This window comes from Toxorhynchites rutilus, chromosome 1 (genome assembly GCF_029784135.1).
Source record: "Toxorhynchites rutilus septentrionalis strain SRP chromosome 1, ASM2978413v1, whole genome shotgun sequence".
Classification (NCBI taxonomy): domain Eukaryota; kingdom Metazoa; phylum Arthropoda; class Insecta; order Diptera; family Culicidae; genus Toxorhynchites; species Toxorhynchites rutilus.
Window position 1 is genome coordinate 188,032,265 of NC_073744.1, and position 25,274 is coordinate 188,057,538.

At 42.4% G+C, this 25,274-nt stretch overlaps 3 protein-coding genes across 7 annotated transcripts in view; 2 read left to right on the forward strand and 1 right to left on the reverse strand.

Annotated features, from left to right (window-relative positions):
- The window catches only part of LOC129764335 (uncharacterized), a 40,813-nt gene extending 30,893 nt beyond the window's left edge, over window positions 1-9,920 (forward strand). The window contains exon 5 of one of the 3 annotated variants that reach the window (XM_055763312.1): window positions 8,109-9,919. In XM_055763312.1, coding sequence (XP_055619287.1) covers window positions 8,109-9,587 — 1,479 coding nt within the window. In that variant the 3' untranslated portion in view covers window positions 9,588-9,919. Of the gene's footprint in view, window positions 1-8,108 lie in introns of all 3 variants that reach the window. The other 2 variants (XM_055763328.1, XM_055763320.1) reach the window with 2 other exon arrangements.
- LOC129761644 (protein unc-13 homolog B-like) lies at window positions 9,722-16,534 on the forward strand. Its single transcript, XM_055759378.1, has 6 exons — window positions 9,722-9,728; window positions 15,261-15,426; window positions 15,487-15,775; window positions 15,836-15,982; window positions 16,061-16,430; window positions 16,488-16,534. Exons 1-6 carry the CDS (start codon window positions 9,722-9,724, stop codon window positions 16,517-16,519), a joined length of 1,011 nt encoding a protein of 336 aa, XP_055615353.1. The 3' UTR covers window positions 16,520-16,534.
- A 1,884-nt stretch (window positions 16,535-18,418) lies between these two features.
- LOC129763146 (protein unc-13 homolog A) overlaps window positions 18,419-25,274 on the reverse strand; it is a 139,189-nt gene continuing 132,333 nt past the window's right edge. Inside the window, exons 10-24 of one of the 3 annotated variants that reach the window (XM_055761946.1) lie at window positions 22,322-22,570; window positions 21,936-22,260; window positions 21,607-21,879; window positions 21,389-21,547; window positions 21,206-21,331; window positions 20,972-21,139; window positions 20,620-20,901; window positions 20,332-20,553; window positions 20,106-20,272; window positions 19,757-20,045; window positions 19,550-19,696; window positions 19,257-19,470; window positions 19,101-19,202; window positions 18,881-19,043; window positions 18,419-18,812 (exon numbers count right to left, since the gene is read on the reverse strand). In XM_055761946.1, the coding sequence (XP_055617921.1) occupies window positions 18,623-18,812; window positions 18,881-19,043; window positions 19,101-19,202; window positions 19,257-19,470; window positions 19,550-19,696; window positions 19,757-20,045; window positions 20,106-20,272; window positions 20,332-20,553; window positions 20,620-20,901; window positions 20,972-21,139; window positions 21,206-21,331; window positions 21,389-21,547; window positions 21,607-21,879; window positions 21,936-22,260; window positions 22,322-22,570 (3,076 nt within the window). In that variant the 3' untranslated portion in view covers window positions 18,419-18,622. Of the gene's footprint in view, window positions 18,813-18,880; window positions 19,044-19,100; window positions 19,471-19,549; window positions 19,697-19,756; window positions 20,273-20,331; window positions 20,554-20,619; window positions 20,902-20,971; window positions 21,140-21,205; window positions 21,332-21,388; window positions 21,548-21,606; window positions 21,880-21,935; window positions 22,261-22,321; window positions 22,571-25,274 lie in introns of all 3 variants that reach the window. The other 2 variants (XM_055761945.1, XM_055761944.1) reach the window with 2 other exon arrangements.

Here is a 25,274-nt window from a genome sequence, read left to right on the forward strand (position 1 = left end):
CTAATAGAACATCCATTCTAATCGCATTTCTAATCCCGTTCGATGCTCAGAGTTTCGTAGTAACGTTTAATCACACGACTCATCGTTGACTGCATGATTTCGAGTTGTTTTCCGATGTTCCAATGAGAGAGTTGAGGATTTTCCAGGATTTTCTATCAATCGAATATTATAAACAGGCAAAAGCTGTAAAGAAACGTGGACATAATTGGAAGAACACCGATCGTCACAGAATCCCTCTTGGTAGCAGCGTTGTAATCGATGGCGACGAGCTCGAGGTTTTCAAAGTGTTCAACTACTTTGGCTCGTTGCTCACAACTGCCAAACAACAACAACTGTGAAATTCGGAGACTCATAATCAACGGAAGTTGTGTTTACTATGGGCTCCACAAATCCTTAAGGTCAAACAAACTCCGATTCTCCGAATCCTCTACGGTGTTGGTGTTTTCGAGTGTCGAGCGAGCCCAACAATCAGAAAGTCCCAAGGCTGGGCCATTGCGATGGGCGGGACATGCTGTTAGCAGGAGAGCAGCCCCGCAAACCACCAATCCATCGCATCGAAATCGGTGGAGACAAGAAGATGAAGAACTCAGCGAGCGAGGTGATTGGTCCAGGTGTAGCAAGACTTGGGAAGAAGAGATGTCGCTGGGAGCTGGAGGACTGCAGCTATGGACCGGAATTTCTGGTTAAACGTTGTGAAGATCATTTAATCCCAGTGGGATATAGAACCATTGTAAATACAACAAATTGAAGATGATTCTCTCAGATTGATAGGAGACTCCTGAGCGTATTTAGTGGACATATGAGTCTGTACGAACCGCGATCTACCGGGCACGCGTTCGACTACGTCTGTAAATGTAGTCTGTACCAGGTGGTGTAGTTGTCCACATCGTTGAGTTGTGATTCGATTCAGGAAAAGACTCTCCATGATAACCTTCATTTTTTTCTGGACACGATTCCACAGATGTCGTTGGGCCTCTGATCTTCACCATCACCATCTCATTCTTGCCATACGCTCCTCTCTGACTCCCAAAACTGTAGCTCTCAGGACGCACCTTCCGGTGCTAAGATAACTGCCTGCTGAGTGTGTCGTTCCACCAGTATTAATCAGGGTGCTGTTTGTTCTTCGGCTCTAACTTTCTCGTCATGGTAGCGTCGCACGTTATAGTTAATGATTTTGTCAACTTATCTACGTCTATGTCCAAGAGACTGCTGTTTGTCGGTCTTGGAGCCACAGGGTTTCAAAAGCTCACATTGTGTATACTCTCTGGGTACTCGCAAACTCTCATGTTTATGTTTTCCGTTAGCGACGGACTACAGATGACGTGACAGCGATGATGGATTCGCGGCCGTTCTTACAAAAAGTATTGGTGATACCATCGTTCGACAACATAGCATCTAGCTTAGCCATTCATCTTGCGTTCGTATTCTCTCACTTACGACCAACGAGCCTTTCCGTAATTTCATCCACCATCTAGTGGAACAGCTCTATCTTAGCGGTTTGTAAACATTTTGCATGAAAGTCCCAATAATGTTTGCTATCACGAAACCCTCGTGTGGGCTTCGCTACCCATAACTTGTATTGCAATCCACATACCGCCCTGTCTATTTATTACCTAGTTGGCATTATCGGTTTTGCAAAATTGCGTTCGTTCAAGAGCTTTCCCCTTTCGAGTGCCCCAGTAATTCTTCTATAGATCATCTTATCCAGCAGCTGAGTAGCAGCATGGGACTCAGACGATCCCAGTCTTCTCCATTTTAGGTACCGCTCATCCATACTTTGGTTGAAATCCGCAACAACGGGCAACAGGATCTCCGTGATCGGAAGGTACTTCAGCAAGGGTAGCCTAGCTTGTCTACGCTCCGAAACTGGCATTTCACTTTTATATGTGTTCATGTTAGGATTCGACGAAGAAATCGTTACATCAGTCCGTGTTATGCGTGTTGAAGTAAAGGCATTTCCTTCAGTCTCATCCTATAATTTATTGAATTACGTAGAATAATTGTAAGAGGCAGATAGTATTATACCAACAGTAATACCATCCATGTCATTCAATTGCCACTTGCCCCAAATAGGATCGCGACACGCTTCCGTGACAGGTTTCAATAACATACTAAGGGTCCAATTGTCAATAGGTACGGGTCAATGTAAATTGTTATACTTGAGTGTCGTCTGTAACTGATATTCATAACGCGCCACATCGATTAATCAAAATAATCAGCCACTGGCAGCGATAACTTCCGAAGGCAGAGCTGTCTTCGGATGGCTTGTTGCAAGGCGCCTAGAAGTATATCCTAAAAAGAGGCCGTTTAATCACTAAGTTGGTTAGGGGAGCGGTATATGAAAACAGTACGGAAGAAAGCAGAAAGGGAATTACTTGTTTGAAGCGTGAAAGAGACAGACTGATCAGGAGCGAGCTTCGGCACTAGCGTATTGTGTTTTGTTTACAAACAAAACACAGTAGACTTCCAAGATGGCTGAAGAGTGCTTTTAGCAAGTTGGCCCACCTTAGGATATACTTCTAGGCGCCTTGGCTTGTAGATAGCATCGCTGAAATTCAAGAGCGAGAAAAGAAGGAACCTTCTTTTCTCGCTCTTGAATTTTTTTAGGAGCCACCGGCCGCTGGAATGTCTTTTTGTGATATTTGCGCACGGTACATATCACGAAGAAGCTGCAATTTCACTGCCCAAATATGCATAATTGGCTTTTTTTCTTGTTCTCATTTGAATAATCATGTTCACAACAATTTATAAAGAACAATCTGCATCTATATTATAAATATTAACGGTCAAATGTGGGCCGGAAGGATTTATAATTTTTCTTATTTTAATTTAATTGAAAAACACAGTTGGCGCTTACGTCAATCATGTATATTCTTTTAAGAACGCGCCCATACCACGAAATTTGACATTTGATTTGTATGTATGGGGCTACTCATCCGTTTAAAAACACATAAACTTTGAAGTAGCTCGGCTGCGGATAGCCCCATACATGCAAATCAAATGTCAAATTTCGTGGTATGGGCGCGTTCATGTCAAACATCGAACATGGAAAAATGTTGACTGAGATATTTAAGGTAACCCAACCGTGTACCGACAGTTTTGATGAACAAACCGAAAAAATATTCTAGGTATTCAATAATTGAATATTTGCTTGTCGTGTTTTGTGTCGAATATACTAGATCAATAGGGGAACTTCGGGTAAGCCGCACCGTGTCGGTAAAACGCCCACCATGTAAAATCATGGAAAGCGCAGTAATCGGCAGGATTTTTCTGTGCTTCTTTTTAACATCTATATAAATAAAAATGTAACGCCAAATGTGTGGCTAAGCGCGAAACCCGAAGAAGGAATCGTCCGATTTGAGTCATCTTTATTTTGTTGTATTTCATAGATCAACATAGCGGATAGAAAAATCGGAAAATTTGCGGAAAACTCTGAAGGAAGTTCGGATAATTCGTTAAATTAAATACGATAAGCGTTGTTCGTCCATTCGCTGTTTGCGCTGATGAAATCGATCTTTATTTGAAGGTGGAAATGGATTTTCAGGCGGAATAACGCATTCCTATCTATACAGCCATTCCATGCCAAACCGATATAGTGGTCCTCAGATTTTCGTCAAAAGTGGTAGTTTTGTTCTTTATCGCAAATTATGAGACCCGTATTTTTTTATTTTTTTTGTTAGGGTGACCATTTCCATTTTAGGGTGGTCCAAAAAACATTTTTTCGCATTTTTTTCAAAAATTTATAACTTTTGAACTACTAAACCGATTCAGATGATCGACATATAAAATTAAAGCCAATCACCTGGTCTTTTTCGCTGTTCGTTTTTTATTGTTTTCATTGTCTCGGGACCAAAGGCGCTATAGTTTTTTATATTTTTTCTGGAAAGCTGAGGATTTTTCACGTAACATATCTCGAAACCAGGGAAGCGTTTTTCTTCGTTTTTGAGTTATGATTTTTCAATGTTAGCCGATGGTCCGAAAAATCATTTTTTCCATTATTTCCACTACAAAAAAAATCATAACTTTTGATATACTGTACCGATTCAGATGATCGACATATCAAATTGAAGCCGATGAGCTGGTCTTGTTTTACACTCTGAATAAAAATGGATTTTGTTTTTGTAATCATTGATTATATTTGTTTTTTTATAGCTTACATCGTTTCGGGACCAAGGGCGCCATATTTTTTCATATTTTTTCTTGAAAGCTGAAAGTTTGTTTTACATAATATATCCGAATACAAGAGAGGTGTTATTTTTCGTTTTTAAGTTATGATTTTTCAAAGTTAACATGTTTTCAGTTTTCACATTTCTATGCGACTAGATTGGAGGTATGTGATTATAATCCAATTAATTGGCAAATGTGTAATTTTTTCAAGAAAGGCTAGCTAGTAGGCTTTAATTTGATATGAATCGGTCCAGTAGTTCAAAAGTAAAAAAAAATTGAAAAAGGTAATTTTTGGGAAAAAAGGGAAAAATGATTTTTTGAACCATCGGATAACTTTGAAAAATCATAACTCAAAAAAAATTGGTGGGTTATATCAATGATATAACCGCAAAGCTGACGTGGGACTACCTTAGCTTAGCAATCATTTGTTTGTATTGGTTAAATTTTTGATTGTAAAAATGGATTGTAAATAATGACAATCCTTTTACGTTTGGTATGATGTGAACGGAAGAATTATCAAACGCTTATTTTGTTTTACATTTCCGTCTGATGTTTGCATCTCTCAAGTACACGTACTTCTCGAACCGCGAATTTGCTTGATTTGATTAATTTCAGGCACTCAGTTTCGATTTTGACATGTACGTCAAACGCATATTGTTTAATCAATGGGTGTTATCGCAGCAAATAGTTATCAACATTTTGCCTAATCATGAAATGGTATGCGTAGAAATTCAGCATATCCTTCTATACAATCTTGAATAACCGAGCCAAATAGTTGTATTCGTAATCGTTTTTGTGATCCGTGTTAGAAAAACACTTTTCGGAGTGCAAAAAAAAAAAAATTGCGGGTACAGAAGTACCCCCGGCTTGCATGAATCAACAACTTCAACTTCCACTTTTTATACTATAGAAGCTTTAAACTTGAAAGTTCATTTGCCTCTAGTGTCTGCACGATTTTCCCAGGTTCCTAACTTTGGGAGACCGTGTTGAGGATTAATATTCTAGTCTGCACAAAGGCAAGCCAGTACAGAAGCAGTTTGCATTTATTTGCAAAGCCGATTACCTCAGACATCTTGTTTTTGAAGTCACATTTCAGTCGGAACAAAAATAACCCCGACTTACTTGCATTTGCAAATGCCGATTTCCCCAGACATCTCGGCTTAGAAGTCTGTATTAGGTAAACACATTTCAGTTGGAATAAAAATACCCCCGACCTGTATGCATTTGCAATGCCAATTTCCTCAGACACCTTGGTTCTGAAGTCTGTGTTGGGGAAACACATTTGCAATGCATATTTCTCCACGCTCCATGGATTTAAAGTCTGTGTTAGGGAAACACATTTCAGTCGGAACAAAATACCCTCAACTTTCATGTATTTGCAATGCCGATTTCCCCTAGGCTGCTTGGTTTTGATGGCTGTGTTGGGGAAACCGTAAATCGGGCCAATCAAAACTAGGTAGTTAGGGCGTTTCGATAATGCTTAACATTTCACAGTTATTCAATTGTTTATCCAATGAAAAATAACATTTCATTAAATGCGATAGATGCGTAGAAATATTCCCTATCAATTGATGCAAACATCTTTCCGATCCAGTAAGAAATGTTCGAGTTATAAACATTCGGAATCTTTCATTTTTTCTTGCATGTTCTGTGTTTAGGGTTTCATTTCACCCCCCATATAATCCGGTTAGACGTAGTCCCACGTCATAACGAAAAAAACGCCTCCCTGGTGAAAATGACTCAGCATTCTAGAAAAAATATAAAAAAATATAGCGCCTTTGGTCCCGAGAGCATGAAAACTATAACAAAAACCACCCTAGAATGGAAATGGTCACCCTAGCAAAAAAATAAAAAAATACGAGTCTAATGGTTTGCGACAAAGAACAAAATTTCCACTTCCCACGAAAATCTGAGAACCACTATATCGGTTTGACATGGAATGGCTGTATATGAAAAAAAAGGAAAGCCAAATGTGTTGCTAATCGCAAAATCCGAAGAAGGAAAGGTCCCTTTTGAGTCGTCTTCATTTTGTTGTATTTGTTGTATTCTGCCCATAGAACAATGTTATTATGAGAAAAAGTTTAGAAATTTGTTCTAAAGAATTCATATCAAAACAATAATTTTGGGCGGGACGAAGTTCGCCGAGTCAGCTTGTTATAAATACAATTAAATGTATTGTAGCACCAAAAACCATGATATCTTCATAACATAATAAAATATAAAAAAACTGCATGATTTCATGCAACTTTGATCGCTTCTGTCATAAAACTTTTGAAGAATTAAAAAACTTATTTTAATTTTGCAAACTTCAATACATTTTCAAATGTTACCAGAGCTATCGATTGATTTTGTATAAAAAAATGTAAAAAAATTCATTTTTTATATCAAAATGCAATTTTCTAATCCATTTAAAAATGGGGCACATCTCAGTATGGAGATTAATTAAGAGTCAGTCAGTTCCAGTATTACCAAATCACTCAGATATTTTCTGCAATTTTTCTATGCGTAGATGGTTTCTGAGAATCAAAAAACCCATTTTCACATATCTTCTCTTATATTATGTAGTAAAAACCAGAACGAACACAATAATGTTAATGTTTCTTACTACTCAATTCATCCATTATTAAGAATAATACAAACCTTGGAATAAAAAAAAATCATCTCATTACAAAGACATTACATCAAAGACATTACATTACAGACATGGCCACGTTGTGGATGTGAAGAAACTTTGAAATATGCAGTAAAATACATGTTTCATCCTGTGTTTCTTAACATGGGCGTCTTGCCCGCACTTCCCCTACGCGTTGATCAAATTTTATCTGTCAAAAATAGTCAAATATTTGGCTTCGGTCAAACAGTGTGTGAGAATCCTCAGGGTGCTCATACACTGTTTGACCGAAGCCAAATATTTGACTCTTTTTGACAGATAAAATTTGGTCAACGTGTACTGATCAAATATTTTCTACACAAAACACGACAAGCAAATATTCAATTATTGGATGCCTAGAATATTTTTTCAATCTGTTCTTCGAACCTGTCGGTACATGGTTAGGTTACCTTGAATATTTCAGTTGATTTTTTCCATGTTCGGTGTTTGATATTGTTTACTACTGTTGAAAATTGAAGAGTGGAAAACAAAATAGTGTTTGTACAAATATCAAATCAAACCTTATCTGTCAAAAAATATCAAATATTTGACCTCCGGGCAAACAGTGTACGGCCACCTTCAGGAAATTGGTTTCTTTTGTTGACAGCCTACTGTGATATGAGTTGTGGTACGACAAGAATCAAGATATTGTACACACAGGTCTCCATACGGTATTGCAGATTGGTAACTAGCGTTCGACCAGTGTTGCCACAGGACTTTTTTCCTTTTTGGCCGGGAGATTTTTCGTCAGAGAAATTTCCTTCGACTTGAACTGTGGTCACCCGTATTCTAGAGCTTGCCCCTCGGAACACATTCAAGACGCGTTATTTGGCTGAGGGAATCTCAACTAAGTATTAATAAATGACGCTAGTTAATGTATACGTTGAGACGGCAAAATTTCCACAGGGAACGTTAACGCCATTCAAGAAGATATATCGTCAAGCGCTATCGTGTTATTGATTGATTAGATGAATACATTTTCTATAGTGAAAATATCACAAATAAACATACTTCATATTGTAATCCAAGCACGACCGGAGATGTACTTAAGTATTCTAGGAAACTTCGATGATAAGATGACCGTACACCACTCAATGGTTTGGTGAACTATCATCACACATTTTGAAATATCAACACATGTTTGCGAATAAATTCTGGCTAAATATATTCTTTCGAACTATACATTCCGGCTACGTATAAAAATATTTGAATATCTTTATTATCCTATTCATATCTAAAAACCATGAAATTCAAACTAATTTATTTTTACTCCCCCAAACACAACTCACAGGCCGAGAACAAAAAGTACAAATTTAACAACAATTCCAAAACCAATCTGGATCCATCGCTGATACCGCCAAGCTCGACGGTAGTCAGTGGACCCCAATTCGAGCCGTCGACGACGACCTCAGCGGCCGCGGCGGCTGCAGCTGCCGCAGCAGCAGTGGCCACTGCCTCCTCAACAATATCTCGCAGCGCGCTCCAGCCGAGCGTCACCCCGACGGCATCCACATCCACGACGGACTGTGAAACGCCCGGGGAGGAAGCGAACGACGTTGATAACTGCATCCAGCGCTACCGGAATGTATTCCAGGCCATATCGAGCAAAGCACAATCGGAGGCGCCACCGAACAGGGTGAACCCTAGGAAGAACGCTAGAAAGCGTCCATCAGGCTTGCCGGACGAGCTGCTCACCAGTAAATCTTCGCCGATCGATCTGCGTTCCGGGCCGACGACGCCGTCGTACGAGATCGAGTACGACAGAAAGGAAGACCAAAGATACGCGAAGGACGATGCGCCCATCAACTTAAGCAAGCGGAAAAACGAGTATCCAGAGAGTCCGATGCGTGAGCTCAACAATGGCAACAAGCTGACGGGGAGTCTCTTCAATCACTGTGATTCGGAGGAGTTCGGCGGACTGCCACCGAACGCCATCTCCTTGCTCGATAAAGATTCGGAAAAGTATTTGCTCAAACCAAAACGGGAACGGCTCGACCCCGAGCCAAGCTTGTTCGATTACAAACCGGAAGCGTTGAAGCCTAAGTTAAGTTTATATCAATCGCCAAGTCCTCACCACAGTCCGGATGAGAAGCAGCTTTTGAACGATGCCGGGTACTCACTTCCACAGCCATTCTTCATCAAAAACCCGGACGCTCATTGCAGTCCGGTTCATCCGCCGGGTCTGCCGGTGCCCTTCAACAGTAATGCCATGCTGGACAACATGAATCGCCATCTGATGCGACAGCAGCAGCAGATGAGTGCGAGCGTCGCTCCCGGGAGTAGCAAAAAGGATAAATCCAACCAGCTGGCGATGGATCTGAACTCCGCGGAGCACAGTTCCTCGCGGCGCTCGTGTGCGGAGAAGAACCACATCAAGCGCCCGATGAACGCATTTATGGTTTGGGCCAAGGACGAGCGACGCAAGATACTGAAGGCCTGCCCGGATATGCACAATTCCAACATTTCCAAAATACTCGGCGCACGCTGGAAAGCCATGACCAATCTCGAAAAGCAGCCATACTACGAGGAGCAAGCCAAACTCTCCAAGCAGCACATGGAGAAACATCCGGACTATCGGTACCGGCCGCGACCCAAGCGGACCTGCATCATCGATGGCAAGAAGATGCGGATCTCCGAGTACAAGTGTCTGATGAAGAACCGACGGCAGGAGATTCGACAGTTCTGGACGAGGGATTACGACGGTGCGAGCGACCAGGGCGGTTGTCCGCTGAAGGAAGCCGGCAAGGTGATTAAGAACGAGGCCATGTGAGGTGGGTTGAGACCCAATAGGGGCGGGGCTTAGCGCACTTGGTGCGCACATTGAACTGTGTCGGTTTGTCGTTTGCGGATATGGAGATCTTGGAAGAAGAGAATGTTTTTGAAAAAATAAAAAAAAATGACTAGATGAGAGGTAAACTAAAACGCGTTTCATTTTCATGGGACTATGATGACGCTTTTCCATCAAGCTGAAGGCTGTCAGTTCCCGTGACCTTATCCAACCGATAACCGAGGCCAAATCAATTATGCAGGTAATGCATTGAACGAGAAAAAAAAAACAAAAAAGAAACCAGACTGCGACTATTCAAGCCGCTCTTGCTCCATGGAACGAAGTTGAGAACGTGTCGAATAAAAACGCACCTAGAACCGACCTTTCATCTGTTGATGAATAAATTATACGTTTTAAATGAATTACGGCTCGACCGGAACCAACAGTTCCTATGCCAAAAGGGAGGTAGAAGCGTAAATTTGCTCGTTTCCCGAATCCCCATCCCCGTTCCCTCCGAAACCGCTCGCTATTATTTCGTTAGCGGAGGGAAATTCAATGAAAAACAAGAGGAAAACTACTCCACTCGATCCGACACTCGAAAACGCGGAACACGCGTCCGCTGCGGATGCTGGTTTTGGTGGAGCGTAATACGTATTCCACGGGAATCAACAGCGTAGCGCCCGCTATCTTGGACTCGGAAAACAAAGCGAAATAATCAAGTGATAATGGTTCCCATTCAGGCTCAGATGTTTCGCGTGAGTGAATTTTAATGAGGGAACCCCCCTCGTTCGTGGAAACTTCCTCGAGGGGAGTATTTTAGTTTTCCTTCCTCGCCTTGGCACAGCAGGCGGTGTTTCGGGGGGAAAAACACCGCTTACTTTGTTTCAACAGAACACGAGAAAGTGGCGCAATACAAAATTGGCGAAATTCATTCAATTCCGGTTATCTGTGGATTGTCAGTTTCGTTTACAAAGTTTTATTGGAACCCATTGAAGTTCGGTCACGTAAACCAGACACAGAAATGGAAACAGAATGCAATTTCTTTCTTCATCCGCGGAAAAAATAAGCTGGAACTGTTTCATTTTGCTTGTCCAAAGAAATATTAGGTCAGGGGAAAAGGAATCCATTATTTTTGCGTGAAATTCGGTATCAATACCTGTAGATTATGTTAAAATGAAGTTTATAGCCCAAAGAATGTCAGGATTTTGGATATTAAATTATTTGTAACATTAAAGTTCAGTAGATTCACATTTAAAAAAATAAGTGTTCGTCATTTAAATCATGCGTAGAAACTTGATTCATATTCCGAACACTAATTTTAATGAAGATTTTTGCATAAAATATCATTTTATTTCATCCATTTATTGTAGATTCTTACCATTTCTGGCACTTAACATGAAAGCAACAAACAAAATAGTTTAGATTTTTTTTATATATAGTTTAGATTTTTTTACAGAATTTGCTAACGCAAATATTTTATCATTGGTTTCTACTGTCACTTTTTTGCAAATGCTTAATATTATAATTTGTAGGCTGTATCGATACCTGAAAATGTTAAAATGAAGGCTGTAACCCAAAGGATTTCAGGGTATTGAATATTTAACTATTTATAACATCAAAGTTCAGTAAAATTACATTTTAAAATGAAGTGTTCGGAATTTGAATCACGCGTAGAAACTTGATTCATATTCCGAACACTACTTCAATATTAATTTTACTGAAGATTTCTGCTTAAAATATCATTTTATTTCACCCATTTATTGTAGGTTCATTCATTCTCTTGCACTCAACATGAAAACAACAAACAAAATAAAGAGTGTGTCACATCAAATTGTATCACGGAAAAAACGCTGTAGAAATTCGCCCAGTAGACCGATCCTTTTGAAAATTTTAGACAGTAAAATAAAAACTATTAAACAACTTTTGGCATTTTCTTTTTAATCATACTTCGAACCCAAGCCTGTATGCTCGCCCCTTCCTCTTTACCCCGTCCATAAGGTTCTGTACAACGTAAGGTTGTAGTTTTTTTTGAACAGAAATCCATTTTCTCTTGAAGTCCGCCTCCGATTTGACAACTTTTGGGTTCTTCCGGAGGGCCTGCTTCATAATCGCCCAATATTTCTCTATTGGGCGAAGCTCCGGCGCGTTGGGCGGGTTCATTTCCTTTGGCACGAAGGTGACCCCGTTGGCTTCGTACCACTCCAACACGTCCTATGAATAGTGGCACGAAGCGAGATCCGGCCAGAAGATGGTCGGGCTCTCGTGCTGCTTCAATAGTGGTAGTAAGCGCTTCTGTAGGCACTCCTTAAGGTAAACCTGCCCGTTTACCGTGCCGGTCATCACGAAGGGGGCGCTCCGCTTTCCGCAAGAGCAGATCGCTTGCCACACCATGTACTTTTTGGCAAACTTGGATAGTTTCTGCTTGCGAATCTCCTCCGGAACGCTGAATTTGTTCTCTGCGGAGATTAAACAACAGGCCCGGCAGCTGACGAAAGTCCGCTTTGACGTAGGTTTCGTCGTCCATTACCAGGCAATGCGGCTTCGTCAGCATTTCGGTGTACAGCTTCCGGGCTCGCGTCTTCCCCACCATGTTTTGCCTTTCGTCGCGGTTAGGAGCCTTCTGAACCTTGTATGTACGCAGGCCCTCCCGCTGCTTGGTCCGCTGGACGAATGAACTTGACAAATTCAGCTTATTGGCGACATCCCGGACTGAACTTCTCGGATCACGTCTAAACTACTTAACTACGCGCTTGTGATCTTATTCACTGACGGAGTATCCATTTTTGCCGTTCTTCACCTTCCGGTCAATGGTTAGGTTCTCGAAGTATCGTTTTAGTACTCTGCTGACCGTGGATTGGACGATTCCCAGCATCTTACCGATGTCCCGATGTGACAACTCCGGATTCTCGAAATGAGTGCACAGGATTAATTCACGACACTCTTTTACGTTCGACGACATTTTTCCAAATTTATGAAAAATTGACAGTGAAGCATGGCCAACGTGATCTATACACTCTTATCTGATTATAAAACCAAAGCTGAAGATATAATTCCTAAAAATTAAATTTCTACAGCGTTTTTTCCGTGATGCAATTTGATGTGACACACCCTTTAGTTGAAACAAGTACAAAATCTGAAAAATAAACGATGCTAACGCAAACATTTTATCATTGGTTTTGACTGTCACTTTTTTGCAAATTTCTAATAATATAAATTATAGGCTGTATCGATAGAGGAACTGGTACATATTCGGCACCCCATTTTGTTTTTTTGGACTTAGCTCTTTGTCAATGTTCGGAATTTCTGCATATTACGTCAAACCGATTTCAAAAATCTTGATTTGGCTTGGAGCTTTGAGCATAGAAGTGAAACAACTCAAATTCGAGTACCCGAGATGCCTGGGTATAAATTTGGCACCCCATTTTTTTATTTTTCATATTAAAAGAATCGTCCTGAAATCACTGAAAAATGTATTTTTCGACATTGTCATACGAAATAGAAGTGAAGTACAGTATCTTACGTAAATTAACTCAACTTTGACGAAAAAGCATGCAGTTTTACAAAACAAAGAGGAATAAAAAAACGATTTTTTCAAGAAAAAGTGAACAAATTCATCTCGATTTATTTCTAACTAAAAAAGTAAAGTAAAGTTAAATTTTGCTGCATGGATATGCAATACTTAGCATAGTGTATCATCAACACTATGTTTACATTGGGGTGCCAAATTACCCGCATACCGAATTTTTACTTTGGAATGGAATCTATGAAATTTGTGATTAAAATCTCGATACGCTTACTCGAATTCGTTGAAGAACATCAATTTCTTGATCCAAATCAGCTTTAATATTTAAAATCGGCTCACTGTTTTCAATGATTTTTCAAAAGACGCACATGAAACATTTTCGAGATTTCAAAAACAAAACTTGATTTTTTTTTAAAAACACAGATATTTTGGGTTTTTGGCATCTGACGTTTGTTACTACATTACTAGAACACTTTTTTAGTCACCATCAGAGTGCGCTCATTACCGCCGGAGATCCGGGTGGGTACCAAATTACCCACGGGGTACCGAATTTGTACCCGTTCCTCTACCTGTAAATTATGTCAAAATGACGCCTAAACCTCAAAGAATGTCTGTGTTTTCATTTTTCAATTATTTATAACAAAAAAGTTTAGTAAATTTACATTTAAAAATGAAATGTTCGGTATTTGAGACATTTATTGGAAGAAACAAATTAGGTCAGTGACTTCGACAAGTTCGCCTCGTTCGCTCTCGGAGGATCGAGAAGATTTTCTAAGTGTCAACAGCATCTATAACATGAAAATTGCACGTTATTAGATATTATAATATCGGCACCATAAACACAATTTACAATACCAGCGGCTTGGCTTACATTTTCATCTTTATCAAAGAAAAACTGCAAAATGTTTTTCTCTTTGTTAACATCCATTGTTAACACCCTGTAACTCACAACTGAACGGAACAATGATAAAACAGTTTTTGTGTGAAATGTCACCTTTACAACTGACCTCAAACATTTATTTTGCAGGGAATTTATATAACAGCAGATCAATGAATAAAGATAGACTAGAGCGATAGTCAATTATATGTTTTGACGTAAGATTAAGTTTTGCAGTGAGAATGATTAATAAGAATCATGTTTTTATGAAATGATGTTAATGTTAATAACTATTTTCGCTGCGAGCGAATGTTGATGATTTGCATGTCAATCGAATCGGACATTTCCTAAGATTTGTTTAATAAGCTATACAATACGATTACATACTTGCCATATGGTTTAATTGACGCTTTCTCTTATGGCTTTTCCACCAACACGAATGAACTATCAGGAATTCAAGGCAGTACTTCTGAATCATTTACTGGCGTTTTTATTAAACGATTTCATTTAGCTTGACCCGTTTGTATGTAGAGGAAGTGGGGGTAGACGGACATGTTAAGAAAAACTTCAATTGTGTCTTGGGAGAATCATGTTTCCCAAAACAGTTTCAATATACTGTTTCTCGAAATAATCGATCAAATGTTCTACAAAAAATGGACATATACAGCCATTCCATGCCAAATCGATATAGTGGCCAGGGCTCTGCATAGTAACAGTCAACTGAGGATAGTCAGCTGACTATCTGACTGACTATACCCGTATTCAGTCGGAAATGACTTTTGGCTTCTTCACGCAGTTTCTCCGCCAAAACGACTAAACAGTCAGTCGGGCGTTTAGTCGCTATCTTCCTCTACCGTCTCGACTATATCAGTTCATTCTTCCCAGTCAAATTGTCCTCATTGCATTTTGAAGTGACTTCCCCCAACACGAATTCTCTCCTGTCTTTCTCTACCCCATGTACGTGTGCATGCATCGATGTTTGAGTTCAACGTGGTTTGTCATACGCTACAGGTGAGCTAGATTCTTTTGTAGCGAATTCGTTTTTGAAACTGAGTTAGTGCCAAACTGACTCTGTAATAAAAAAACGTTTTCAGTTTCACGAATGCGGTGGTTTGTTGGTGTGCGCAAATATAAACAAATCAGACTATAGGTGCTGCTTGCTTACGTAGATATAGTTAAAACCGAATTCCCCGATATCATGCATGAAGAGAGAACGGTAAGAAGGTGCTGCTTCATAAAATCCTAGTTCTAATCGTACATCTTTCTCCCACGTAAGCTTGTATTTTGATGAACAACATACAACAACTTCGGGTCCAATTGGAGAAGATGTTCGATTCGATGGGCGGCGATAAGTTGGAGGAGGACGCCGCCAACATCCTGAAGGAGCTGCAGCAGAATCTGAATACTGCCTTGGATGATCTTGCAACGCTGTTTGCTAAGAGGTACATCCATCTTCTCCTCATGAACTTAATTTTCTTCAGCGCCTCACTCTCTTCTCACAGCTTGGAGCCTCGAATCACGGGTAGTGTTCGCGAGCTGGGTGACCTGCTGCAGCAGGTCAAACAGCAGACTTCCCTGTTCCACGCACCGCCCACGGACGATGCCAACATGATTGCGATGGAAGCGGACGAAGTTCTGCGACCGCTGATGGATCTGCTCGACGGCTCCCTCTCGATGTACGCCCAGTCCTGCGAGAAGACTGTCCTGAAGCGACTGCTGAAGGAGCTCTGGAAGATAGTCATCCGGACGTTGGAGAAGACCATCGTGCTACCACCGATGACCGACAGAACGGTAAGATCATTATCGCTACCTCTTCCCACCTTCTTCATTGACCATCTTATCTCTTCGTAGATGGTCTTCAAACACCTCACCAATAACGCCAAGAACCTGGCAGCCAACGCGAAGATCGAGGACATGTCTCGGCTTATCAAAAACCACATGGGTGGCAAGCAGGATGCGAAGAGTGTGCTCAGCGGTGTCATGGATATCTCCAAAGAGGTCAATCACCACCACCCATCTCCAATGCGTTCCAGCGATTTTTAAGCTATGTTCCTATTTTTTTTGTTCCGTCAACAGATCGAGAAGAATCTGTCGCCGAAGCAGTGCGCCGTGCTGGAGGTCGCGCTGGACACCATCCAGCAGTACTTCCACGCCGGCGGTAACGGACTGAAGAAGCCTTTCCTGGAAAAATCTTCCGAGCTGCAGAGTTTAAAGTACGCACTGAGCTTGTACACCCAGACGACGGATACGCTGATCAAGTCCTTCGTCTCCGGTCAGGGCGCTTCGGAGGGTAAGTTCTCGTGCACACGAATGTCACAAACCAACCTAACTCTAATCTTTGCAGAAAGAGGAATCAGTCACGACGATGCCTCGGTGGGTGAGGTGTCGATCCAAATCGATGTCTCCTCCAATCCGGAGAATGGCGAACAGAAGATTTCCGTCAAGGGTGAGCAATGATTACGTCCACAAATGACTTCAAGTTCTAATAACCTTCATTTTTCAGTAATCGCCGCCAACTATAACAACAGACTATAGTCTGATTTGTTTATATTTGCGACGACAAATGTATAGTGTCGACGTCTGGTGGCGATATTACGGCTTGGGAGGTAAATTATTCTCTATCAGATCATAAGGGCCAAGTGCAGTGTAAAAATATAAAAGTTTGAATGGAAAATTTTACTTCATATTGTTTGATTACCTAACACATGCAGTCCTGACACTCACTTAACCATTTGTCGATGCATTTCCTGTTTGTTCCACAAATAATTACCATTATAATATAAAATCATCAATAGACACAGTTTTCGTTCAATATGTTTCTGCGATATCGATAAAAAACTTCTTATTTCATCACATATAATACATATTCGATACGTTAAAGTAAATATTCGTTCATAATTTTGATTTTGAAAGCATGTTTATTTCACCTGAATATCCATCATTATTTTCGCCTCTCAATGAAAGCACACGAAGCTTAATGCCGTCTAGGCGATTCTTCAAAATCAGAATCCGAATTGGATTACGATTCCAATTATTAGCAAAAGCAGCAGGTTTTCCATTTTCATAGTCTTTATTTTTAGATTTTCCAAAACAATACTCGGAACTTGACAGTTCAGTATAGTTGTATTGGTGAACCGGAGTGCCAACCTGTGAAACATCTCAGTGCGAAACTAACAGCTTTCGGGGCGAACCTAGTGCGACACTAGGTTGAAACTCGGTGAAAAAAAAAACGTTCTGACAGCAGTTAGTGTGGCACTGAACTTGAAACTGAACAAAAACGAATTCGCTATTACTATGCAAGGGTGGAGTTTACTTCGCAAATATTCTCTTTTCGCTATCCGCCTTCGTTGTTTCTATTCTAGCGGCTGCATAAATTGCCCGTTAATGACAGCTCTGTTCGGGAAAGCACACAAATGGACAAAACAAATGTATGGGAAAATGGGAATGCTTCCAGTTTTCATCAATTTAAACTATATACATACTATGAGATTTTAATGTATAGCAAATGAAACAAGTCTTAGAAAAATTCCGATTCGATTGGTATGCAAATTGTTAAAATCCATTTGCAGCAAAAATAGTTATTAACGTTAACTTTATTTCATAAAAACCTGACCTGTTTTCTGATTTGGCACCCATAATGTAAGACGTAGTCCTATGTCAAAAACTGGGTATTTCCTTTTGAAAAGAGATTGGGATTTCTCAATTGTTCGATAGTTACTTCCATTGTATATATTATTTTTTTCAAGATGTGCCCAAATCGATTGACGCAAAAATCTCATAAATCCATCATGAAAAAACATTTTTCACAATACGATCGATTTTCGTTTTCCAATTTACACCCCCAATGTGTTCCCACTATACATTGCGACGGCAGATGAAAATTTAATATTTGGTGAGTAATCGATTAGATTTTGGTTAATATTACTTGGTGGGAAGTGTGTGCAAACGATCATTTTCTTCACACTGTTTCGCAAAATTATTGATTTTCGGGCGAGGGGTAAGGGAGGGAGATGAAAGAAATGAGCGCAATTGTGGCAGCCATTTGTGGCTAGCTTCCACCTTCACCTTAAAATTACAAATTCTCGGTATATATTCAGCAGAATGTGTATTGTTTAGGAGATTTTTTTTTATTTCAAGAGCGTAATATAGAAAGAATTTGAATTTAGCTGTTCGACTATAGAACATCAATAATGGGGTGTGTATGTCGACTTGCGTTCGGTTTACATTTCTACTGAACCCATAATACAGGGTGACTCTGTGCCACACCTTATTGAGCTTATTTGGTTCAGTTGAATCACATTTTCACTGTATTTAAAACCAAGGTGCATAACGGAAGATTCACAACTCTCATTTAGGAGCTGCTTCATGGATATTTCGGATTATCGATAACAAATTATTTGGACAACATCATTTATTGAACAATTCAACATTTCCTCATAATCCCGCCCAATAATTATTTGCTTCGGTAGTAATCCTCCTCAGATATGCATGGAAAAACAGTAAAAAACAATTAATTTCTCAAGTGAAACAATACTTACGTGAGTTCCTCTAAGAATCGGTAGCTGTTCCGAGACTAGCTACATGTTGAAACCTAGACAAGAAATGGTATTCTTCCTTTCCGCACACACCCACAATCACTCATCTCCAACCATACAAACCATAAATGGGAAGTCTTATGACTTCTCTTCCGGCGGCACTAACCTGATCAACAACGTCCTTCAGCTTGAGGATTGCAACCCCCACTAGGCGATCCTCGCGGGCAAAGCAGTAATCTTTAACGCAGGTATGCAGCTCGAAGAACTCCAACTGTTCCTCGTTGCCAATGATGCTAGAGGTGGAATTTGAAACGAAACATTAAACGCAGTCATTGGAACAAACATCAGGGCAACAACTTACAAATGGAACGTCTCATTGTACTTGGGCGACCAGTTGTTCGACTTGGATTTGGTGGCGAACTTGCGCTTCCGGTCGTTCAGATGCGGCCCGATCAGGTTCACCTCGATGAACGGCCGGAACATGCCGGACGGTACGGTCCACTTCAGATCGTTGGCGGCGATTACTGAAAAATGAAGGTTATTAGAACTTGAAGTCATTTGTGGACGTAATCATTGCTCACCCTTGACGGAAATCTTCTGTTCGCCATTCTCCGGATTGGAGGAGACATCGATTTGGATCGACACCTCACCCACCGAGGCATCGTCGTGACTGATTCCTCCTTCTGCAAAGATTAGAGTTAGGTTGGTTTGTGATATTCGTGTGCACGAGAACTTACCCTCCGAAGCGCCCTGACCGGAGACGAAGGACTTGATCAGCGTATCCGTCGTCTGGGTGTACAAGCTCAGTGCGTACTTTAAACTCTGCAGCTCGGAAGATTTTTCCAGGAAAGGCTTCTTCAGTCCGTTACCGCCGGCGTGGAAGTACTGCTGGATGGTGTCCAGCGCGACCTCCAGCACGGCGCACTGCTTCGGCGACAGATTCTTCTCGATCTGTTGACGGAACAAAAAAAAATAGGAACATAGCTTAACAATCGCTGGAACGCATTGGAGATGGGTGGTGGTGATTGACCTCTTTGGAGATATCCATGACACCGCTGAGCACACTCTTCGCATCCTGCTTGCCACCCATGTGGTTTTTGATAAGCCGAGACATGTCCTCGATCTTCGCGTTGGCTGCCAGGTTCTTGGCGTTATCGGTGAGGTGTTTGAAGACCATCTACGAAGAGATAAGATGGCCAATGAAGAAGGTGGGAAGAGGTAGCGATAATGATCTTACCGTTCTGTCGGTCATCGGTGGTAGCACGATGGTCTTCTCCAACGTCCGGATGACTATCTTCCAGAGCTCCTTCAGCAGTCGCTTCAGGACAGTCTTCTCGCAGGACTGGGCGTACATCGAGAGGGAGCCGTCGAGCAGATCCATCAGCGGTCGCAGAACTTCGTCCGCTTCCATCGCAATCATGTTGGCATCGTCCGTGGGCGGTGCGTGGAACAGGGAAGTCTGCTGTTTGACCTGCTGCAGCAGGTCACCCAGCTCGCGAACACTACCCGTGATTCGAGGCTCCAAGCTGTGAGAAGAGAGTGAGGCGCTGAAGAAAATTAAGTTCATGAGGAGAAGATGGATGTACCTCTTAGCAAACAGCGTTGCGAGATCATCCAAGGCAGTATTCAGATTCTGCTGCAGCTCCTTCAGGATGTTGGCGGCGTCCTCCTCCAACTTATCGCCGCCCATCGAATCGAACATCTTCTCCAATTGGACCCGAAGTTGTTGTATGTTGTTCATCAAAATACAAGCCTACGTGGGAGAAAGATGTACGATTAGAACTAGGATTTTATGAAGCAGCACCTTCTTACCGTTCTCTCTTCATGCATGATATCGGGGAATTCGGTTTTAACTATATCTACGTAAGCAAGCAGCACCTTTACGATTGTTTTGGCGAACCGTCGCATGTACCGCTTCCAGATCTCCGGATCCGGGCAGTCGAGTTTGCTAACTACGTCGAAGCATTGCGTTAACTGCGTGAACACGTCCACAACGGAGTTGGAGAACAGCGCGTGCTCGCTACTCTTTTGGAACTGTTGACAAAAGGAAGCAATCCAGATTAGTGTTTGGAGTGCTTGAGGTTCTGCTGAAGTACTCACCCCATCCTTCTTGTCCCGCTTGAAGGCGCCGTGCAGATACTCGAGCGAGACGTCGTCGTTCTCGTTGAGCCACTGCATCACGAACGGTTCGAACCAGGCGGGATACTCGGGCACGGCACCTTTGTACGGTGGGACCTCCTTCACGTAATTCGTATACAGCCACTTGACCTTGAAGTGCAGGTTCATGTAGGCGGACGACTTACACAAGCGGTGCTGTTCGTGCTCCTCCAGTGCGTACTTCATATCTATGGCGAACAGGCTCCACATCGTTGCGGCGGAAACCTTTGGAAAAAATCAGAATTTCAGGGGTTAACGGGGTGCACCTTCAGATCTTCTCCGGGACCGGCGGTACCTGGCCTATGTTAAGCTCCTGCGGGAATTGATTAAGCACTGCGCTATAACTATTCTTATCCTCCTCTATTACCGATACGATAAGTGCGATTAATTTGTGCCAAAAGTCAACGTTCTCTAGTTTTGGTCCATGGTCTTCACCTTCGCGCTTCACTTCGTTGGGGTCGACCTGCGAAGAGGGGAGAGCCGGTTAACGGATCTCGAAGCACAAGTTACAGAGCGCAATGAGTCCCACCTGAAATTCTCGATTGTACAATTCGTAACAGTTCTCGAATAAAAACTGATAAGTTGAGCGTAGACAAGCCTTCACGCAGTCCTTCACTACGGTGCTGGCTCTAGGTGGGCTCGACAGTTCTTGCACCTACGCGGGAAGAAATGGTTTGAGTTCTGAACACTCCCCAATCTACAAATTGTTTACCTTCATGCGGAAAAATGTAATACTTGTTAGCAGATCCACCGTGGACTTCAGATCCATCAGTTTCTCCTGGCTGGAAGCGGGGAAGTTGTTGCGATACATGGATAAATCTATACGTAGAGAGTTGTGCAGCTGGTCCAATAGTTTAACGAATTTTTCTTTCTGCAATGAGTGAAGGGAAGGATTAGGAAGCTCCGATGGATGCGTCGCAGTGAGCTCACCCCGAAATTGCTTGCTGCGAAGCGATCACTAGCCGATACGGCGCTCGAGGTGCTAGTGTGTGCGTAGTAAGCGTTAATGTTTGCTAGTAAGGTACTCATCACCGCCGGAACACCCGCGCACAGGTACTTGGTCGATAAGCAGTGGAAGTGTGTCATCGCCTGGTAGATATTCTCAATGCCGTAACGCATCGCGAACTCATCCACGATCTCCTCCGGCGACTCATCGAAGTAGATCTTCCAACCGTCATCTCCCTTCGTCTGCGGGAGGTTAACCTGTAAGGGAAAGAGCTCAATGAGAACTTGAGGCTCGCCAACCACTCAACACTCACCCCTCCTGAGGCTTCCTCGCAGAGGTAGTGGAACACATTCTCGTGCAGACAGGTGTACTGCACGTGGTACGGCGCTACCTTCTCCTCGCCCTTGATCTCGACCGAAATGTGCAACCGAATCGCACCGGACACCGCCGATTTGTCCGTCCGCTTCTCCAGATTGTACCACACGTCCATCTCACCCGACAGCGTTCGCACCTCGATGATTGTCTGTCCGAGGAAGTCATCGGATTCGCGTGTTAACTTTTGTCGCAGCTTGGATTTCAGATCGTTGTCTTCGTCCCAGACACGCACCTTGATACGATCGGAGGAATTGTGGCACTCGCTGTGGACAATTACAGACTTAGAATGTCTCCGAAGCCAATCGCCCCCTCCAGAGTACTTACAAATTAAACTTCTCATTCCACACCGGATTCAGCTCCTGCGGCATTGTTCGCGTTCGCTTCTTCACCTTGCTGACCTGCACCGTGACGTACGGATCACTGGTGCCACTCTTGTCCTTCGCGATCAGTCCCTGGGCGCAGATCACGGTGATGGCGATCTTGGCGGACCACTTGCTCGTCCCGTCCAGCACGCTCTGCTTGATCGCCTTCATGTGACCCGCGTGACTCTTCTCCTCAACGTTGAACACTTTCCTGAAAACGCAAGCCGATTCGATTAATCGATTCGAAGTTACACTCTGACATCTCCCCTCTCAGGAGCCCACTGTAACAATCTCATCGACTTCAACTTCCTATCCCGTAGTGACGAACCAAGTTAACCGGAGTAAAACGAAGAAGACTAACGACAACGACCAACGATGCGTAAGCTTTGCAGTTTCCCGAGGTCTGGTAGTCCGAAGTACCTACTTTCCCCGCAAGGACATCCATAAAGCCACATGGAGATCACCTGACCAACGAACGGCAAACCAAATTGATCACGTTCTCATCGACGAACGGTTTTTCTCAGACATCATGGTTGGTGGTTGGTGTAGAATTTGCACAACACATCCACGACGAATACACTAGGACTGGAAGCACTGATCGTCTGAAACGCCTGGCTGTGATGAGGAATGCGATGCAGCGGTAGGGGACACATATGCAAGAATGTGGAAGGAAACATGATCAAGACCGAAGGCGGAAATAACACGCCTTGAATGCATTCTGAGTGGCATGCTCTAGAATACGTGTGACCACAGTGCAGGTCGGAGATATTTTCTTCGACGAAAAATTCCCCCGATAGGAATGGGAATCGAACCCGAACCCCCGGCATGATAATGTGTGACGCTAACCACTCGGCCACGGGTGCACAATCGCACATCAACGCCGCATACAAAATACTTTCCCAGATTCAATCCCAATGTCTACCTCCTTTAACAATGGGATTCGTGGGTCAGTACTAGACGGGCTATGGGAGGTAATGGGAGGCCGCGATACCACGGACCCAATCTTTTCGATCCGGCAGATTCTACATAAATGTCGGAAATACAACGTGGCCACGCACCACATTTTCATGGACTTTAGGGCAGCATACGACACAGTCGTCCGAGAACAGCTATGGCAAATAATGTACGAGAATCGGGATATAACCGATATAACCGTAAGGTGGATCTAGGACTACCGTTGGCTTACCAATCAATAAGTAAGAACAATATAACTTTTAGAAATTTCATCATTCGAATAAAGTATTTATCATATCACTTCGTTCGACCGGAAAAGAAATACTAACGCTCAAAGGAGGAATTGATTCCTCCTCGGAAATACCCAGTCCAAACAATAACCCCTCCCCATCCCCCGACAATTGGAATCATCGTTCGATTGCGGCATTCGTGAGCATTCGATAATAGAACTGCTGCTTTCACCAAACAATGCGGCTCCGGCAGAAAATAAATGGGATTGGGAGAGAAGAGCATAGTGCTTGGCGAGCCAGCGAGATCATTCTCATGTTACTTCTCGATCAAAAATAAATGGTCTTCTTCTGCTTTTCCTTCTTCTTCTTGAATTATAGAGACTTTAAACAATTGCAGTTGATTCGTCTCTTGTCCTGAGAAGAGCCCATGGAGACAATTTAATCCAAACTCCTCCTCCACCTGCCTTGACAAAGACACTTCATCGTCATTCGACGCTCCCCAGCAAACGCAGCAAATGGATTTCCAAGCGGGCACCAGTTTATATACAGATATGTGTGATTTCAATAGCCTGTTTTTTAACTCTCAGATATTTTATCCTTTCAAATGATTACAATACCACTTCGTTTAGCTAGAAAAGAATTATTAACGCTCGAAGAAAGAAATGATTTCTCCACGAAAATACCCAGCACGAATAAAACCCCCCCTAGCTTATATACAGATTTGTATGATTTCAATAGCCTGTTTTCAAAGCAAATTTTTAAATTATTGAAACAAGTTTTCGGGTCAATAATTATCAGACTAAAAGCAGAATGCGTATCGGACTGCTGATTGATGTGTTTAAAACAAGATACATGAGGGCAAGAGGTTCCAAGGAGAACAACAGCAGCCTTCCACCACGGGTAATCGTGGATGGCGAAGAGCATGAGGTAGTAGACGAGTTCGTGTATTTGGGATCGCTGGTAACCACTTGGAGACCTTGACGGAAAAGTGTTGTGGACTATCTACGGTGGAGTACAAACCGAAGACGGAAAGTGGCGTAGACGCATGAACCATGAGTTACACGCACTGCTTGGGAAGACCCGCATTGCGGTAGGCCGGATACCTCGCGAGGATTCCGGACGACAATCCACTTAAAAAGTTTCTTTTCAGCAACCCCTCTGGCACCAGAAACAGAGAAGCACAGCACACACGAGGGCTCGACCAGATCGAAAATGATTTGCGAATGTAGAAACGCCTGGGCTCCTAGCGACAAACGGCCCAAAACCAAGTTGAATGGAGATGACTTCTTGATACAGCATGAGCCACCGTCGTCTCCATTCGTCTAGCACTACAAGTTTCCGGAGATCGGTAATCGCTTGGGTGCTCCAAGGGGTGGAAGAAGAAAGGTGCTGATATTCGAGAGACGATGGACGAAATACTTGAACGTGAGAAAGAATATTTAGCTCGAGAACTTGAGTTGCTTCGCCAGCAGGATGAATATGCGGAAAGAATGCGGATTATCAGAAGCAACCGAAATCAAGCAAACAATCGAAATGGGTGAAATCAACCAGTACCCGTTCAATCTACGTGGAACCGATTAGGTAATCGACTGCTTTCGAAATTAGTGAAGTTGTCGATGAATATTAGATGGATGTTCCAGCCATAGCAGAGGTAAGATGTGATTCCGAGTTTCGGGGCAAACTGGTTTACTCTACGGAGCTCGGTTATTTGCATTGGCTGGCGATTCTGCC

Coding starts and splice junctions, on each gene's coding strand:
- LOC129761644 (XM_055759378.1), top strand. Junction 15,776..15,835: donor CACCGATGACCGACAGAACG/GTAAGATCATTA, acceptor ATCTCTTCGTAG/ATGGTCTTCAAACACCTCAC. Junction 16,431..16,487: donor ACAGAAGATTTCCGTCAAGG/GTGAGCAATGAT, acceptor TTCATTTTTCAG/TAATCGCCGCCAACTATAAC.